At 43.7% G+C, this 13,502-nt stretch overlaps 1 protein-coding gene across 5 annotated transcripts in view; it reads left to right on the forward strand.

The window, feature by feature from the left end:
- The window catches only part of ADAM23 (ADAM metallopeptidase domain 23), a 401,035-nt gene that overhangs the window by 223,936 nt on the left and 163,597 nt on the right, over positions 1–13,502 (forward strand). For all 5 annotated transcript variants that reach the window (XR_011314664.1, XM_069733684.1, XM_069733681.1 and 2 more), the window contains exons 7-8: positions 654–726; positions 5,920–5,999. Coding sequence is in view for 4 of the 5 variants with exons in the window: in XM_069733684.1 (XP_069589785.1) it covers positions 654–726; positions 5,920–5,999 (153 nt within the window). In the remaining variant the exon portion in view is untranslated. The remainder of the gene's footprint in view (positions 1–653; positions 727–5,919; positions 6,000–13,502) is intronic.

Below are 13,502 nucleotides of genomic sequence, written 5' to 3' on the forward strand. Positions count from 1 at the left end.
CGTTTTTGATGCGTTTTTCATGCGTTTTTCATGCGTTTTTCATGCGTTTTTTGTGCAGATTTGTGCTCAAAAAACGCATAAAAAACGCATGAAAAACGCATGAAAAACGCATAAAAAACGCATAAAAAACGCACCTGCAGATTCTGCCAGGAGATGCAGATTTAGTGCAGAACTGCAGCAGATTTTTCTGCACTAAGTCTGCATCGTGTGCACATACTCTAAAACTATTAGACTTGTTATTACAACAAGATATTGAATACATAGATGATTGATACTGAGAAAAATGCACTATATTTTGACAGAAAAGTAAGAGCTGTCTGCTCAGCTATGACTATGTTCACACCATATTGCACCATTAGTTATCCATTTGCAATGATATATGTGACATATTTGTAAAGAGTGTGTTTTTTGGCATACATATAGCCAGCATATGATGGCACAGCTTTTTTCACTACTGTGTTTTTCAATATAGAGGGTCCACAAGAAAAAAAACATATGGTATATATTTTTTTTTAAATAATGGGACTCAACAGACATATACAAGCGGCACAAAGCTTATGGGTAGGTTGAATACTATTAGTACTAGGCCTCAGTGTGGTTTCTGTGCGTAAATGGACTTTAATTTCTGTTTATGTGTTTTTTTATTTCCACAGGAAAGCACAAGCCGGCCACACATCACAGAAAAAGCCCCAGGATCCCAAATCTCCGATCTTCCAAACCATTCAGGTAAAAATCTTACCTTATAGGAGTTATCTGAAATTCATAAAATGGATAACATTGCAAACTGCTTGTAAAAACTAGTAACTTTGCAATTTACCTCTTTTGAAAATTCTTCTCATTTCTTAAGAAAAGAGGGATCGTAAATTCTAACTTTATAGTTTACAGCTTGATGACTACAGTGAAAAGTCAGTGAAAATGACTACAGTGAAAAGTGGGCAGTTACTTAATCGAAGTGTGTCCCTTGCTTGCAGACTCTACAGCCTGAAAGAGCAGCTCGGAAGCTTGCGAGATCGCTGGATGTGGCCCCTGTGCTCTTCCCATGCTGCAGAGGCAAAGCTGCATTTGCTAGCAGCATGGCAGTGCAGTGCCTTAAAGGGGTTTTCCACAACTAGAAGAACCCCTTCTTGATGATGTAAATGTTTGGGGCCGATAAAATTAAAAAACCTATACTCACCTCCTGTGCCGCAACCGTTCCAGTGGTGTCAGCATTCGCGGTCACCAGGGCTCTCGTGCGGTTATTGTGACATGTTATCCCGGCACCCAGTCAGCATTGGCATCTGTGTCCCCATCTTTGGTCAAATTGAACCTGAAGAGTAAGTCTAGGCGGCAGCTGATCTTGGACTTCCTCTTCATATTCAATTCGACAGGATGTGGGGACAGTGACGTCTGTGCTGATTGGTCGCCAGAGTCACAAGTAATAACAGGACGGGAGCCCGGTGAGAATGAGTGCCGAAGCCATGGAAACGGCACCAACACGGGAGGTGAATATAGGCTTTTTTATTTAATCAAGGACAAGCGTGGGGTATGGCAAGACGCTGTGCAAGTAGTTATCGCCATATTCGTACTGGTACAAAGGATGAAATTAACACTTTATTTGTGCAGCAAAATAGCATAAAGTTTAACATTTAAAGAACACTGGCAGAATTGTTCATTTGTTAATATATATATTTTCCTTAAAGAGTTATTAAAAGTTTGTCAATAAATTATATGTACCACAAAGGATGACTAACGAATACAACCCTCATCCTGAAAAAATCAAGCCGTCATATGACTACGTCGCTGAAAAAATTTAGGGATCCTGGAACTTAACTGTACAAAAGTGACAAATGAAATTGGCATAATGCCTATAAACAGTTGTGAAGGATTAAAGGCTAGAAATACTTTACATCAGTATTAGGCCGCCGTCACACATGCGAGTTTTACGGACGTAAGAGCGCAGAATCTACGTCCGTAAAACTCGCAAAAAATACGGCACAATTATTCTCTATGCCCCTGCTCCTATTTGCCGTATTTTACTGATCAGTATTATACGGCTTTCTACGGCCGTACAAAATCGCAGCATGCTGCGTTTGTCACCGTACTGCGCAAGAAATACGCCAATGAAAGTCTATGGAAGCGTGAAAAATACGGATTACACACGGACAAGCAGTGTGACTTGCGAGAAATACGCAGCGCTGTTAGAGAGAAAAGCCGGTAATTCAGTGCGGTGTACAGTAAAATCACACTGACAGCTTACAGTAGAATAGGTAGAATAAATGTGTACACATAGAATAGGTATATATATATATATATATGTCAGTGAGACACATATATGTATATATATTAATATTTATTCCAGCGCTAGACAGCTTGAAAGCCGGTAATTCAATTACCGGCTTTTTCCTTCTCCTTCCTAAAACCCGACATGATTTGAGACATGGTTTACATACAGTAAACCATGTCTTCTCTCCATTTTTTTTGCAGATTCCACACTACTAATGTCAGTAGTGTGTATCTGCAAAATTTGGCCGTTCTAGCTCTTAAAATAAAGGGTTAAATGGCGGAAAAAATTGGCGTGGGCTCCCGCGCAATTTTCTCCGCCAGAGTAGTAAAGCCAGTGACTGAGGGCAGATATTAATAGCCTGGAGAGGGTCCACGGTTATTGGCCCCCCCCTGGCTTTCTAGGTAATTTCCCACGATCTATGAACAGCCAGCAGAGGGCGCCTCACCGCAAATGAAGCTAAATATAGATCATTGATCTATTTTTAGCCTCATTCCCTGGGGTTTTGCAGCGAGGAGCAGCGTGCATTAGCACAGCTCCTTGCTGCAAAATGTTTTAACCCCTTCAGAAGGATTTACATCGTTGGACGTTACAGATCTGCGGAGGGTAAGTATATTGTTGGTTTATTATGTTTTTTTACTCACAGAACGAGGGTCTTCAGTGACTGGATTGGGCGTTGAATAAAATACTGCAACAACCATTGTTTTTATTTCATTAAAATAATTTTAAATAATGTGTTTGTGTTTTATTTAACCCTTTACTAGTATTGGATTAATAATGGATAGGTGTCATAATTGACGCCTCTCCATTATTAATTAGGCTTAATGTCACCTTACAATAGCAAGGTGGCATTAACCCTTCATTACCCCATATCCCACCGCTACACGGGAATGGGAAGAGAGTGGCCAAGTGCCAGAATAGGCGCATCTTCCAGATGTGCCTTTTCTGGGGTGGCTGGGGGCAGATGTTTTTAGCCAGGGGGGGGCCAATAACCGTGGACCCTCTCCAGGCTATTAATATCTGCCCTCAGTCACTGGCTTTACTACTCTGGCGGAGAAAATTGCGCGGGAGCCCACGCCAATTTTTTCCGCCATTTAACCCTTTATTTTAAGAGCTAGAACGGCCAAATTTTGCAGATACACACTACTGACATTAGTAGTGTGGAATCTGCAAAAAAAATGGAGAGAAGACATGGTTTACTGTATGTAAACCATGTCTCAAATCATGTCGGGTTTTAGGAAGGAGAAGGAAAAAGCCGGTAATTGAATTACCGGCTTTCAAGCTGTCTAGCGCTGGAATAAATATTAATATATATACATATATGTGTCTCACTGACATATATATATATATATATACCTATTCTATGTGTACACATTTATTCTACCTATTCTACTGTAAGCTGTCAGTGTGATTTTACTGTACACCGCACTGAATTACCGGCTTTTCTCTCTAATATATGTGTCTACTGACATATATATATATATATATATATATATATATATATATAGACAGTATATATATATTTTCTTTTCTTTTTGGGACACATGGATCACTTCTATAGCGGTATGTTGGTTTTGCTAGCCTGCGAGAAAACCACGCAGTACGGATGCCATACGGATTACATACGGAGGATGCCATGCGCAAAAAACGCTGACACACCCTGCCTACGGAGGAGCTACGGACCACTTTTTTCGGGACTTTTCAGCGTATTACGGCCGTAATATACGGACCGTATTGTTTTACGCTGTGTGTGACGCCGGCCTTAGGCTGCATGCCGATGATCAGTAACACTAGCGTTCTGGACGCAGTGTAAATGCTGCATTGTACAGTACAAGCACAGTAGATGGGATTAATAGAAATCCCATGTCCACGCTGCTTCTTTTTTATGCTGCATAAAATCACCTTCAGTGCAGGTTTCCAAGCCGCAGCATGTCAATTTCTCTTTCGGGAACACTTAGTCAATTTACGCATAGACTTACATTAGATGCTGTCAATCCGCAGTATACAAAAAAGCACATGCATTGCAAGTGCATTTATGCAGGCATTTTTAGCCTGGTTTTAATAAGTAAATAATTTTAAAAAATGATATAGGCCCCCTTATTTTTGATAACCAGCCAAGGTAAAGCAAACAGCTGGCGGTTTATATTATCAAGCTGCAACGGTCCATGATTGTTAGGCCTGTCCTAGCCTAAAAATACTAGTCCGCAGCTGCCCCAGAATTGGTTCATCCATTAGATGCACCAATTCTGGTGCCTTACCCGGCTCTTCCCAACGTCAGCATCATTCCAGGGGTTAGTAATGGAGAGGCATCTATCAGACACCCCCATTACTAACCCTGTAATCCAAAAAACCCACACGCAGATTCAAAGTAATCAATGTTCCTTGATGTCTTCAAGGTTTGTCCCATATGAGATAAGACCAGTACATTTCTGCCCTGATGCACAGCATTCTAATATGCTGTATATATGCCCCCAATCAGTTCTGCAAGACAAAAAAGACCTTTTATGATACTGACCTGCGAGGTGGTCAGGTAAGATGAGCGTCGCTGTCCTTTTCTGGTGCCTTCCTTCTTCTAGTGATGCTGTCCTTCTCCTGTTCTTTGTGTGGATGATGCATCCTACGTCATTCACGCAGTGTCCTCGGCATCGTGCTTCTGTGCAGGTGTACTTCTCTTCCTTGTCAAGTGCAGAGCAAAGTACTGCAGTATGCATGTGCCAGGAAAGATCATAGAGATCCGGCGCATGCGCACAACAGTACTTTTCTCTGCCCTGGACATTGTGTGGATGACGTAGGATCCGTTATCCACACGAAGGACAGAAGGAGGATGACTTCCCAAAAAAGGGTGGAGGCACTGGACCAAGATAATGATGCCCATAAGACTTGACCGCCCCATAGTTGAGTATAATAAAAGGTGTTTTTCTTTTGTTGCAGGCTGGATTGGGGGCAGATATACAGCATTATAGAATGCTGTATATCAGAGCTGAAAGGTACTAGTCTTATCTGGTATTGGATAAACTTGGTGACAGGTTCCCTTTAAAAGCTCTTTTATAGACCTTTCAAACGCTGCTCTGAAACCGGACAAATCTCTAGATCTGGCCAGCTTTAGTACCACTCCTATGCTGCAGAGGCAAAGTAACTCTGCTTGTAGCATTGGAGATCGTATATTTTGGGCCAGCTACCAAACTATCAATCAATTTGCAATGCACAACCCCTGTCAAACGGGAAGTCAGGAGGCAGAGGAGCAGTGTGCTCCTGAATGGGGATATGGGACAGCCTCTAATGATCAGTCAGTCCATTAGGCCATGTGTTACTGCACTCACTAAACAGCCCCCAAACTTCTGTTGAATAGGTACACTGCTGCACTATATGATAATCAGGGCCTCCCTCTGATGTGATTAGTATTTTGATTCTCATACATGAAAAATTTTAGAAGTTTTAGAACTCTAAATGCCTCTGCTATCTAAGGTAGTCAATGCATTTGATTTCATCATGGTCTGTTCTGTAATCGGTCTTCTGTTAAAAAGACGACTTGTTGTACATTTTTTTGGCATTCTATGCAGAATGGTACAGTGGTATTGTCCAGTGCTAATGTGTATACATCTTAAGGATACCTGCAATACTTTCATGGTGGTGATCATTTATATATACCCTTTTCCCAGATACAGATAGCAAAGTTAGTGAGCAGCCGTTCTTTGCACAAACACAATGGTTGCGAAGAAGAAGGAAAAGAGCGCTGAATGTAAGTAAAAATGGAAAATGTACATTGCCAAGAATATATAGACTCATGTGTAGGCATTTTATCCAGCTAAAGATACAATGTAAGAATACATATAATTAATAATGTAATAAAGATAATAGCATAATAATTATAAGAACTTAAATTCACATGTTGTCTGAAATCAATGTTTTACTATAGATATTGACAATCATAGTTTACGATGTCTACACATGGTGATTCTCCAGTCTCAGATTAGAGAAGCTGATTGCATTGAAAGCATCAGTTTTATTCATTTGCAAATGGTTTATTTCAAGGTCACCACTTTCAAGCTGAATTGTAGTAACATTGTCAGATTGACATTGTTGTGAAAGCGTCATTATTATGAGAATATGGAAAAATGTCGACATACAATAGAAGAATACTAGTACATGTTTATCTTTTCTTTTTTTTTTTTTTTACATAATATTCCTTTCTAGGAAATTGTGGTAATAATAATGTAGCTCATTATAGCTGCCACATGTGTGGTCATTATGAATCTCAAATGGTTACCCTATCTGTACATCCTCAGCTCATGTGTCAGTACAGAGCTATGCATATCAAATATTCATGAGTTTATAGGCAGTCAACTTCAGCAAGTATACATTTTAGGCAACGTCCACATTTTAAATATTTCATCAGTATATTACGTCAGTATATGTAAGTAGTGATGGGCGAACCCGTGGATATTTGGGTCCGGCAGGTTCGGCCGAATATCTAAAAAAAAAAGTTTGGTTCAGTACCAGAGTAGTACACGGACCCGGACCCCATTCAGATGAGTGGGGGGCCGAATATCCGTTGTTTGCCTTGCTGTCATGACAACATGCCAAATATGGACTCTGATTGGTGGTAAGATCTTTACCACCGGTCAGAGAGATGCGAATGTCAGATGATTGCATGAGACAGCAACTGTGACTGGCAGTAAAAAGGTTACTGCCAGTCACAGGCATTGGTTGATGAGAGCGTACTACTCTTATCAGCCCATACATGCTGTCGCTGATAACAGCAGGATCAAGCGCCGCTGATGGGAGTAGCCATAAGCCAGCTCCTGTATAATAAAAATAAAAAAAATGACTTGGGGTTTCTTCTATTTTTAATAACTAGCACCGGTGAAACTAATAGCTGTCAGCTTTATCATGGCTGGTTATCAAGAATTTAAAAAAAACAGTGTGGTGTCCCCCCCATTGTATACTGTCCCCCCCTCCAGCCTATTTTTATCCCGCAGTCGCCCCAGAAAAGGCGCATCTATTAGATGCACCAATTTTGGTGCTTTGCCCGTCTCTTCCCTCTTGCCCTGGTGAGGAAACTAGTGGGGTAATGGTTGCAGGCTAGATGTCAGCTGTTTTAAGTGCTCTAAGTGAGGTCACTGGGGGTTTATCAGCTTTAAACTCCGGTGAACTTTCTCTCCGGTGAACTTTCTCTTTGCAGTCCAGCACATATTGCAGGAGTGATTACGCTCCTGTGTCAGTATGAACCGGCTAGGTACAGAAGATTGGTGTGCAGTCGGTCGATTTAAGAGGTGCTGGTGTAACAGGATACATGAACCCTTAGACCAAGAAAAATTCACCGCATACTCTTTATTTCAATGGTGCAAAAAAGTTATTTTATTCATTCGTGGGAGCAGGTAAAGATAGAATATGGCTATGAGCAACAAAATTAGACATTTTGACCCCACCAGGGTATTTTTCACTAAGTCGTTTAGGTTTGTTGAAGCAAGAGAGGAAGGAATGCTGTTAAATGGTGGGGGACTGCACAAGGCATATGTCATAAGGTGCTGTCTTGTTATAGCTTAATTCGGCGCTCCTTCACCTACATGGCTTCCACTGATGTGACCGCTATCCAAATCATTCGGATTGTCGTGGGACAGTATGAATTATCTTCACATCGAACAGTTGACTAATATAATCATCAGCTCTCAGCCGCCCCAGAAATGTCACATTCCCTGGTGCAGTAGCAAGTGGGATAATAGTTGTGGGGTTGATGTCAACTTTTTATTGGCAACTGACATCAAGCCCAGGGGTTGATGATTTGGATAGCAGTCAAATAAGTGATGAAACTGCTATCCACGCCAGCTGGCTCACACTGACAGAGGAACGTAATCGCTCCAGCAGTGTGTAGCACTGAGCTGCCATGAGAAAGTTCACTGGAGTTCAAAGCTGATGAACCCTGCTAACCTCACTTATGGCACCACCCGCTTAGTGAGAACTTTCCATAAAACAGCTGACATCAACCCCACAACCATTACACCACTTGCCACTACACCAGGGCAAGTGGGAAGAGCCAGCAAAGCTCCAGAATTGGTGCATCTAATAGATGCTCCTTTTATGTGGCAGATGCGGGCTGTTATTTTTATGCTGGGGTGCCCAATATCCACGGTCCCTTAACAGTCTGAGAATACCAGCCCACTGCTGTTTGCTTTAGCTTGGCTGGTTGCCAAAAATCTGGGGAACCCCTTGCCATTTTTTGAAATTATTTAAATAATTCTGATGAGAATAGTACTCTCTTATTAGCCGACGCCTGTGACCAACCATAACCTTTTTAGGCCGGTTTCACACGTCAGTGGCTCCGGTACGTGAGGTGACAGTTTCCTCACGTACCGGAGCCACTGACACACGTAGACGCATTAAAATCAATGCATCTGTTCAGATGTCATTGATTTTTTGCGGAGGGTCTCCGTGTGCCAAACACGGAGACATGTCAGTGTTCGTGGGAGCGCACGTATTACACGGACCCATTAAAGTCAATGGGTCCGTGTAAAACACGTACCGCACACGGACGTTGTCCGTGTGCAGTCCGTGTGCCGTGCAGGAGACAGCGCTACATTAAGCGCTGTCCCCCACTGGTGCTGAAGCTGCGATTCATATCTTCCCTGCAGCAGCGTTTGCTGTAGAGAAGATATGAATAATTGTGTTTAAAATAAAGATCTATGTGCCCCCCGCCCTCCCACCCTCTGTGCGCCCCCCGCTGTTCTGAAAATACTCACCCGGCTCCCTCGCTAGCGCTGCTTCTTGTTCTGGCCGCATCTTCTACTGTATCAGCGGTCACGTGGTGCCGCCGATTACAGTCATGAATATGCAGCTCCACCTCCCATAGGGGTGGAGCCGCATATTCATTACTGTAAATGAGCGGCCCCACGTGACCGCATACAGGAGAAGATGCAGCCAGAACTGGAAGCAGCTCCGGTAAGGGAGCGAGCCAGGTGAGTATTTTCAGAACAGCGGGGGAGGGGGGGGGGAAAGGGGGCGCACAGTTGGCACATAGATCTTTATTTTAAACACAATTATTCATATCTTCTCTACAGCAAACGCTGCTGCAGGGAAGATATGAATGGGGCTTCAGCACCAGATGCTGGTACGTGTGGTACCCAGCACGGTGCGTGTGGTACCCAGTGGGCACACGGGCGGCACACGTGTGCCGCACGTGTGCCACACTGATGTGCCACAGAAACGTAGGGGCACACGGACACGGATAATTCCGGTACCGATTTTTCCCGGTACCGGAATTATCTGGACGTGTGAGACTGGCCTTATTGTCGGTTACAGCTGAAGACTCACGCTGTCATCTTACAGCATGGGAACTGCAGTTCTCTGTCCCGTGGTAATGATCTTACCGCCTATCAGAGCCACAGGTGTTGCTTGCACTGTCATGCAAACAACGGCGTGGGAAACAGACGCTGTTCAGGGTGCCGAATACAGGAGAAGTCTGTGTTTGGCGTCCGTGCACAAACAGTAGGTGTTCGGTACAGATTCCGAACGTTACTGTTTGGATTCGCCCATCGCCATTTGTAAGCGAAAACCAAGAGTGATTGAAAAATACAGTGTTGCACGTGTTTCTATTACACTTTTCCTCTGATTGTTTCTCACCTGGTTTGGATTACAAATACTGATGTAAAATACTGACCAAATACTGAATATGTGAAGGTGGCATTATGTCCATTATGAGAGGACAAGGTAATGGCTGCCAGATACCATTCTCTGTCCTCATAGAAGGCATGTAGTCTCAAGAACTCTCAACCAGCTGATCTTTATTTGGCTCAGATGGCTGTGAGGGTCTGCTGTTGTCTATAGATAATGCCTTGTCAACAGATCACTATACGGATAGGTGCATATGATCATATGTTCTCCATCCAAGAAAAATGGGCACTAATCTAAGTTCTCTGTCCCTAGCATTAGGCCACATTAGTCATCTTCTGCAGGTTGGGACGTGCCGGAAGGCTGCAGTGTTTGCTGGGTGAGCTGGAAGTTACTGCTCAGTGTAAGTCTATGAGATCCAGAACGAGAATCTCATAGACTTACATTGAGAGCTTGTGACCATTACCTCTAACTACCAGTCAGTCAGGAGTTGTGGCCACATAATGGCTGTGCGGGACCGTAATGGCACCGGGAATAGCTGAGCGTGGCGGCTGGTAAGTATAAGAGTAGGGTAGGGAAACTTAGATTAGATTCTATCACTGGTGTTGTTCTTTAAGACCACCCATATAGGAAATGTAATTAAGATAATTAAATGAAGAAATGGCTGAATAGACTTCATCAACTAGTCTAAAGAAGACTTTTCATGAATTTACATTTTATTGTTTTTTGTTATTTTTATTCCGAAATATTGTTTTAAAACAATATTTCTTCCTTGTACATTTTTGGCATGTCGTAAATGTATAGAAGATGCAGGATACATCAATTTGACATGCATCTATCAAAGGATGGGGGTCATGACACAATCTACTTTCAGAGGACAGTTGGTCATAATTTTCATTCATCTCTATGGGAATTATGACCGCCTATCCATTGACATTCAAGAGATAGATATGGGTCCTAGTGTGACTGCTATACCAAATGTATGAGATGGGGCTTCCCATTTGAGTGAAAATGATAGAGAAGGGGCAGGTCACAATAGGAATAGTGGTCTCTCTATCAGCTTGAACCTCTACCAATTACGTATATGGAGCGCCCCCAGACACAGGGCCACGACGTTTTGGTACCGGGCCTTTCTGGTTCGGTTCTGAGGCTGTCACGGTGGCTAGACCCGGTCCGCGACCCTGCTAAGGGGCGTCCAATGAAGGTGGTAGTATAGTCTTTCAGGAGTTCGTGACACCACCTGTGGTATTCGGTCAGGGCGACCGACGCTGCTGTGGGGTCCGCTGGGGTGATGGAATGGCAGCTGGATGGTATACCTTCCCACAGGTGAAGTATGTCCCCAGGGCTTCCCAGTAAGGTGGATGGTGATGGTGTGAGGTACAGGCAATAACGAGGACACAGGGTTGCAGTCTCTTTACCTTTTACTGAAGGCTTCAGTACACTCAGTCCAGAGCACGTTCAACCGGGCTATCAGAGACCGGCCAGTCCGATGGGCACATCCAGAGTTTCCCTCGCAGATGGAAATCGTTGCCTACCAATAGCACCTGTGTGTTGTAGTCCTACCCTGCTGAGCATTCGGAATAGTCCTCACAACTGCTGTTCTCTTTCGTTCGTTCTCTACAGCTTTCTCTCTCTCTTTCTTTGGTTCTAGATGTTGCTAGTTTCTAACATCCCCCAGATACGTTATGGCTAGGACGCCACCCGTTTGACGGGAAGGCTTGGAGGTCTTCCGGGACCCTAGAGACGCCCCTCTCCCAATGTTGCCCCCTATGTCTTCGTGGGTGTAGAAGGTAGACAGCCAACCTATAATTGACTGTCCAGTGGAATTTGAAGTAATGCGTGAAGTCAGTTACTCCTACGGTGATCCGGCCACCGACTACGCGCCTCAGTAAGATGTTGCCTTCCTCTCTCGGCACGACTCTTACTGGCTCTCCTTTGTGCTGATCTCGTTTACACTATTCCACAATATTCTTCCCCTCTTGTCTCTTCCTTAGGATACCGTCGCAAGGTGTGCAGGCGCGGTTCCGTAACGTTCTGTTCTGTCGCTAGGCACCTGCCAGGTTCCCACGCCTGACAGGGACCCCCCTGTGTCTTCTCCCCGCAACACCCCCTGCCACGGGATGTTGCCTGGTTCCAACCCAGTCAGCTTCTGACTAACTTCCTCCCCAGCCCCTAGTTTTACCAGTGTGAGGAGTAGCCCAATAAATAAAGCCTTTTGCTCCCCCTAGTGGCCGTAGTGTGAAGTGTAATGTGTTCTGGTGATACCTGGTCAGGAGAACTCTTTAGTGCCATCGGACGTACCACTACTCGCCTTGGGGCCATACTGCAACGACCAGGTCTCTGGGGCGCTGCATATATACATTTGATGCTACTCAGAGTTTACTCACTCTAAGGCTGCCGTCACACTATCAGTATTTGGTCAGTATTTTACATCAGTATTTGTAAGCCAAAACCAGGAGTGGAACGATTAGAGGAAAAGTATAATAGAAACATATGCACCACTTCTGCATTTATCACCCACTCCTGGTTTTGGCTGAGAAATACTGATGTAAAATACTGACCAAATACTGATAGTATGAAGGCAGCTTAAAATCTGCGCCTGAACATTCTGAAGAAAGAGCAGATGTAAGGATATTTATATCAGTGCTTCTTGATTAAAGGCCACATACACATTAAGCTAAAATGTTCCATGGGCAGCATGACTCCAAATTTGCCTGCGCGATTGAATTGCTGCGGCATACCAGAGTAAACATAGTTTTTTTAAATTACCAGCGGAGACTGTATGGTTTGGCTGACTAGCTGTCTTTTTCTTGTAGAAAAGCCGCGGAGACACCATCACGTGTTTCTCAATGCAAGCAATAAATAGCCAGGTCTTTCACCAGGAAGGAACAACCACGGGAAGGGCAGCATCTAAAAAGGAAAACCACCTATGCCAAAACATGGTATCCATCTACAGACAGCTGTTTCGGGTATTTGCCCCTCATCACTGTGGAGTAGGAAACTGGCTTTTAGGAGCAGTGCCTAGTGAAAAGACTATAAACATAAGGATGAATGACCTCGGGGAGATCAAAACATCCAACACCGCGGAGACACCATCACGTGTTTCTCAAGACCTGGCTATTGCTTGCGTTGAGAAACACGTGATGGTGTCTCCATGTCTTTTCTACCTCTGTCTGTGGATGGATACCATGTTTTGGCATAGGTGGTTTTCCTTTTTGGATGCTGCCCTTCCCGTGGTTGTTCCTTCCCGGTGAAAGACCTTGCTATTTATTGCTTGCGTTGAGAAAAAAGTGATAGTGTCTCCGTGGCTTTTCTACATGCATTTGCATTTTTCCCATAAGAGATGGGGGCAGTGTTCTGGATCACTGCGTTGAGAAACATGTGATGGTGTCTCCGCGGTGTTGGATGTTTTGATCTCCCTGAGGTCATTCATCCTTATGTTTATAGCTGTCTTTTTCTAGCCCAATTAACCATGATTGACATGTCTGTCCTTATGTACAAACATGTGGAGAAACCTGACAATTGACTGGAGTGTGTCTGGTTGAAGCCTTCTGGAGAACGCAACGGACTAGTAAGCTGAAGCTTACAATTCTTAGACAGATTTTCAAAGTATTTTTAGGTCTGAAACATCTTTCAG

The sequence above is a fragment of the Ranitomeya imitator genome, chromosome 7 (genome assembly GCF_032444005.1).
Source record: "Ranitomeya imitator isolate aRanImi1 chromosome 7, aRanImi1.pri, whole genome shotgun sequence".
In the NCBI taxonomy this organism is placed as follows: Eukaryota; Metazoa; Chordata; class Amphibia; order Anura; family Dendrobatidae; genus Ranitomeya; species Ranitomeya imitator.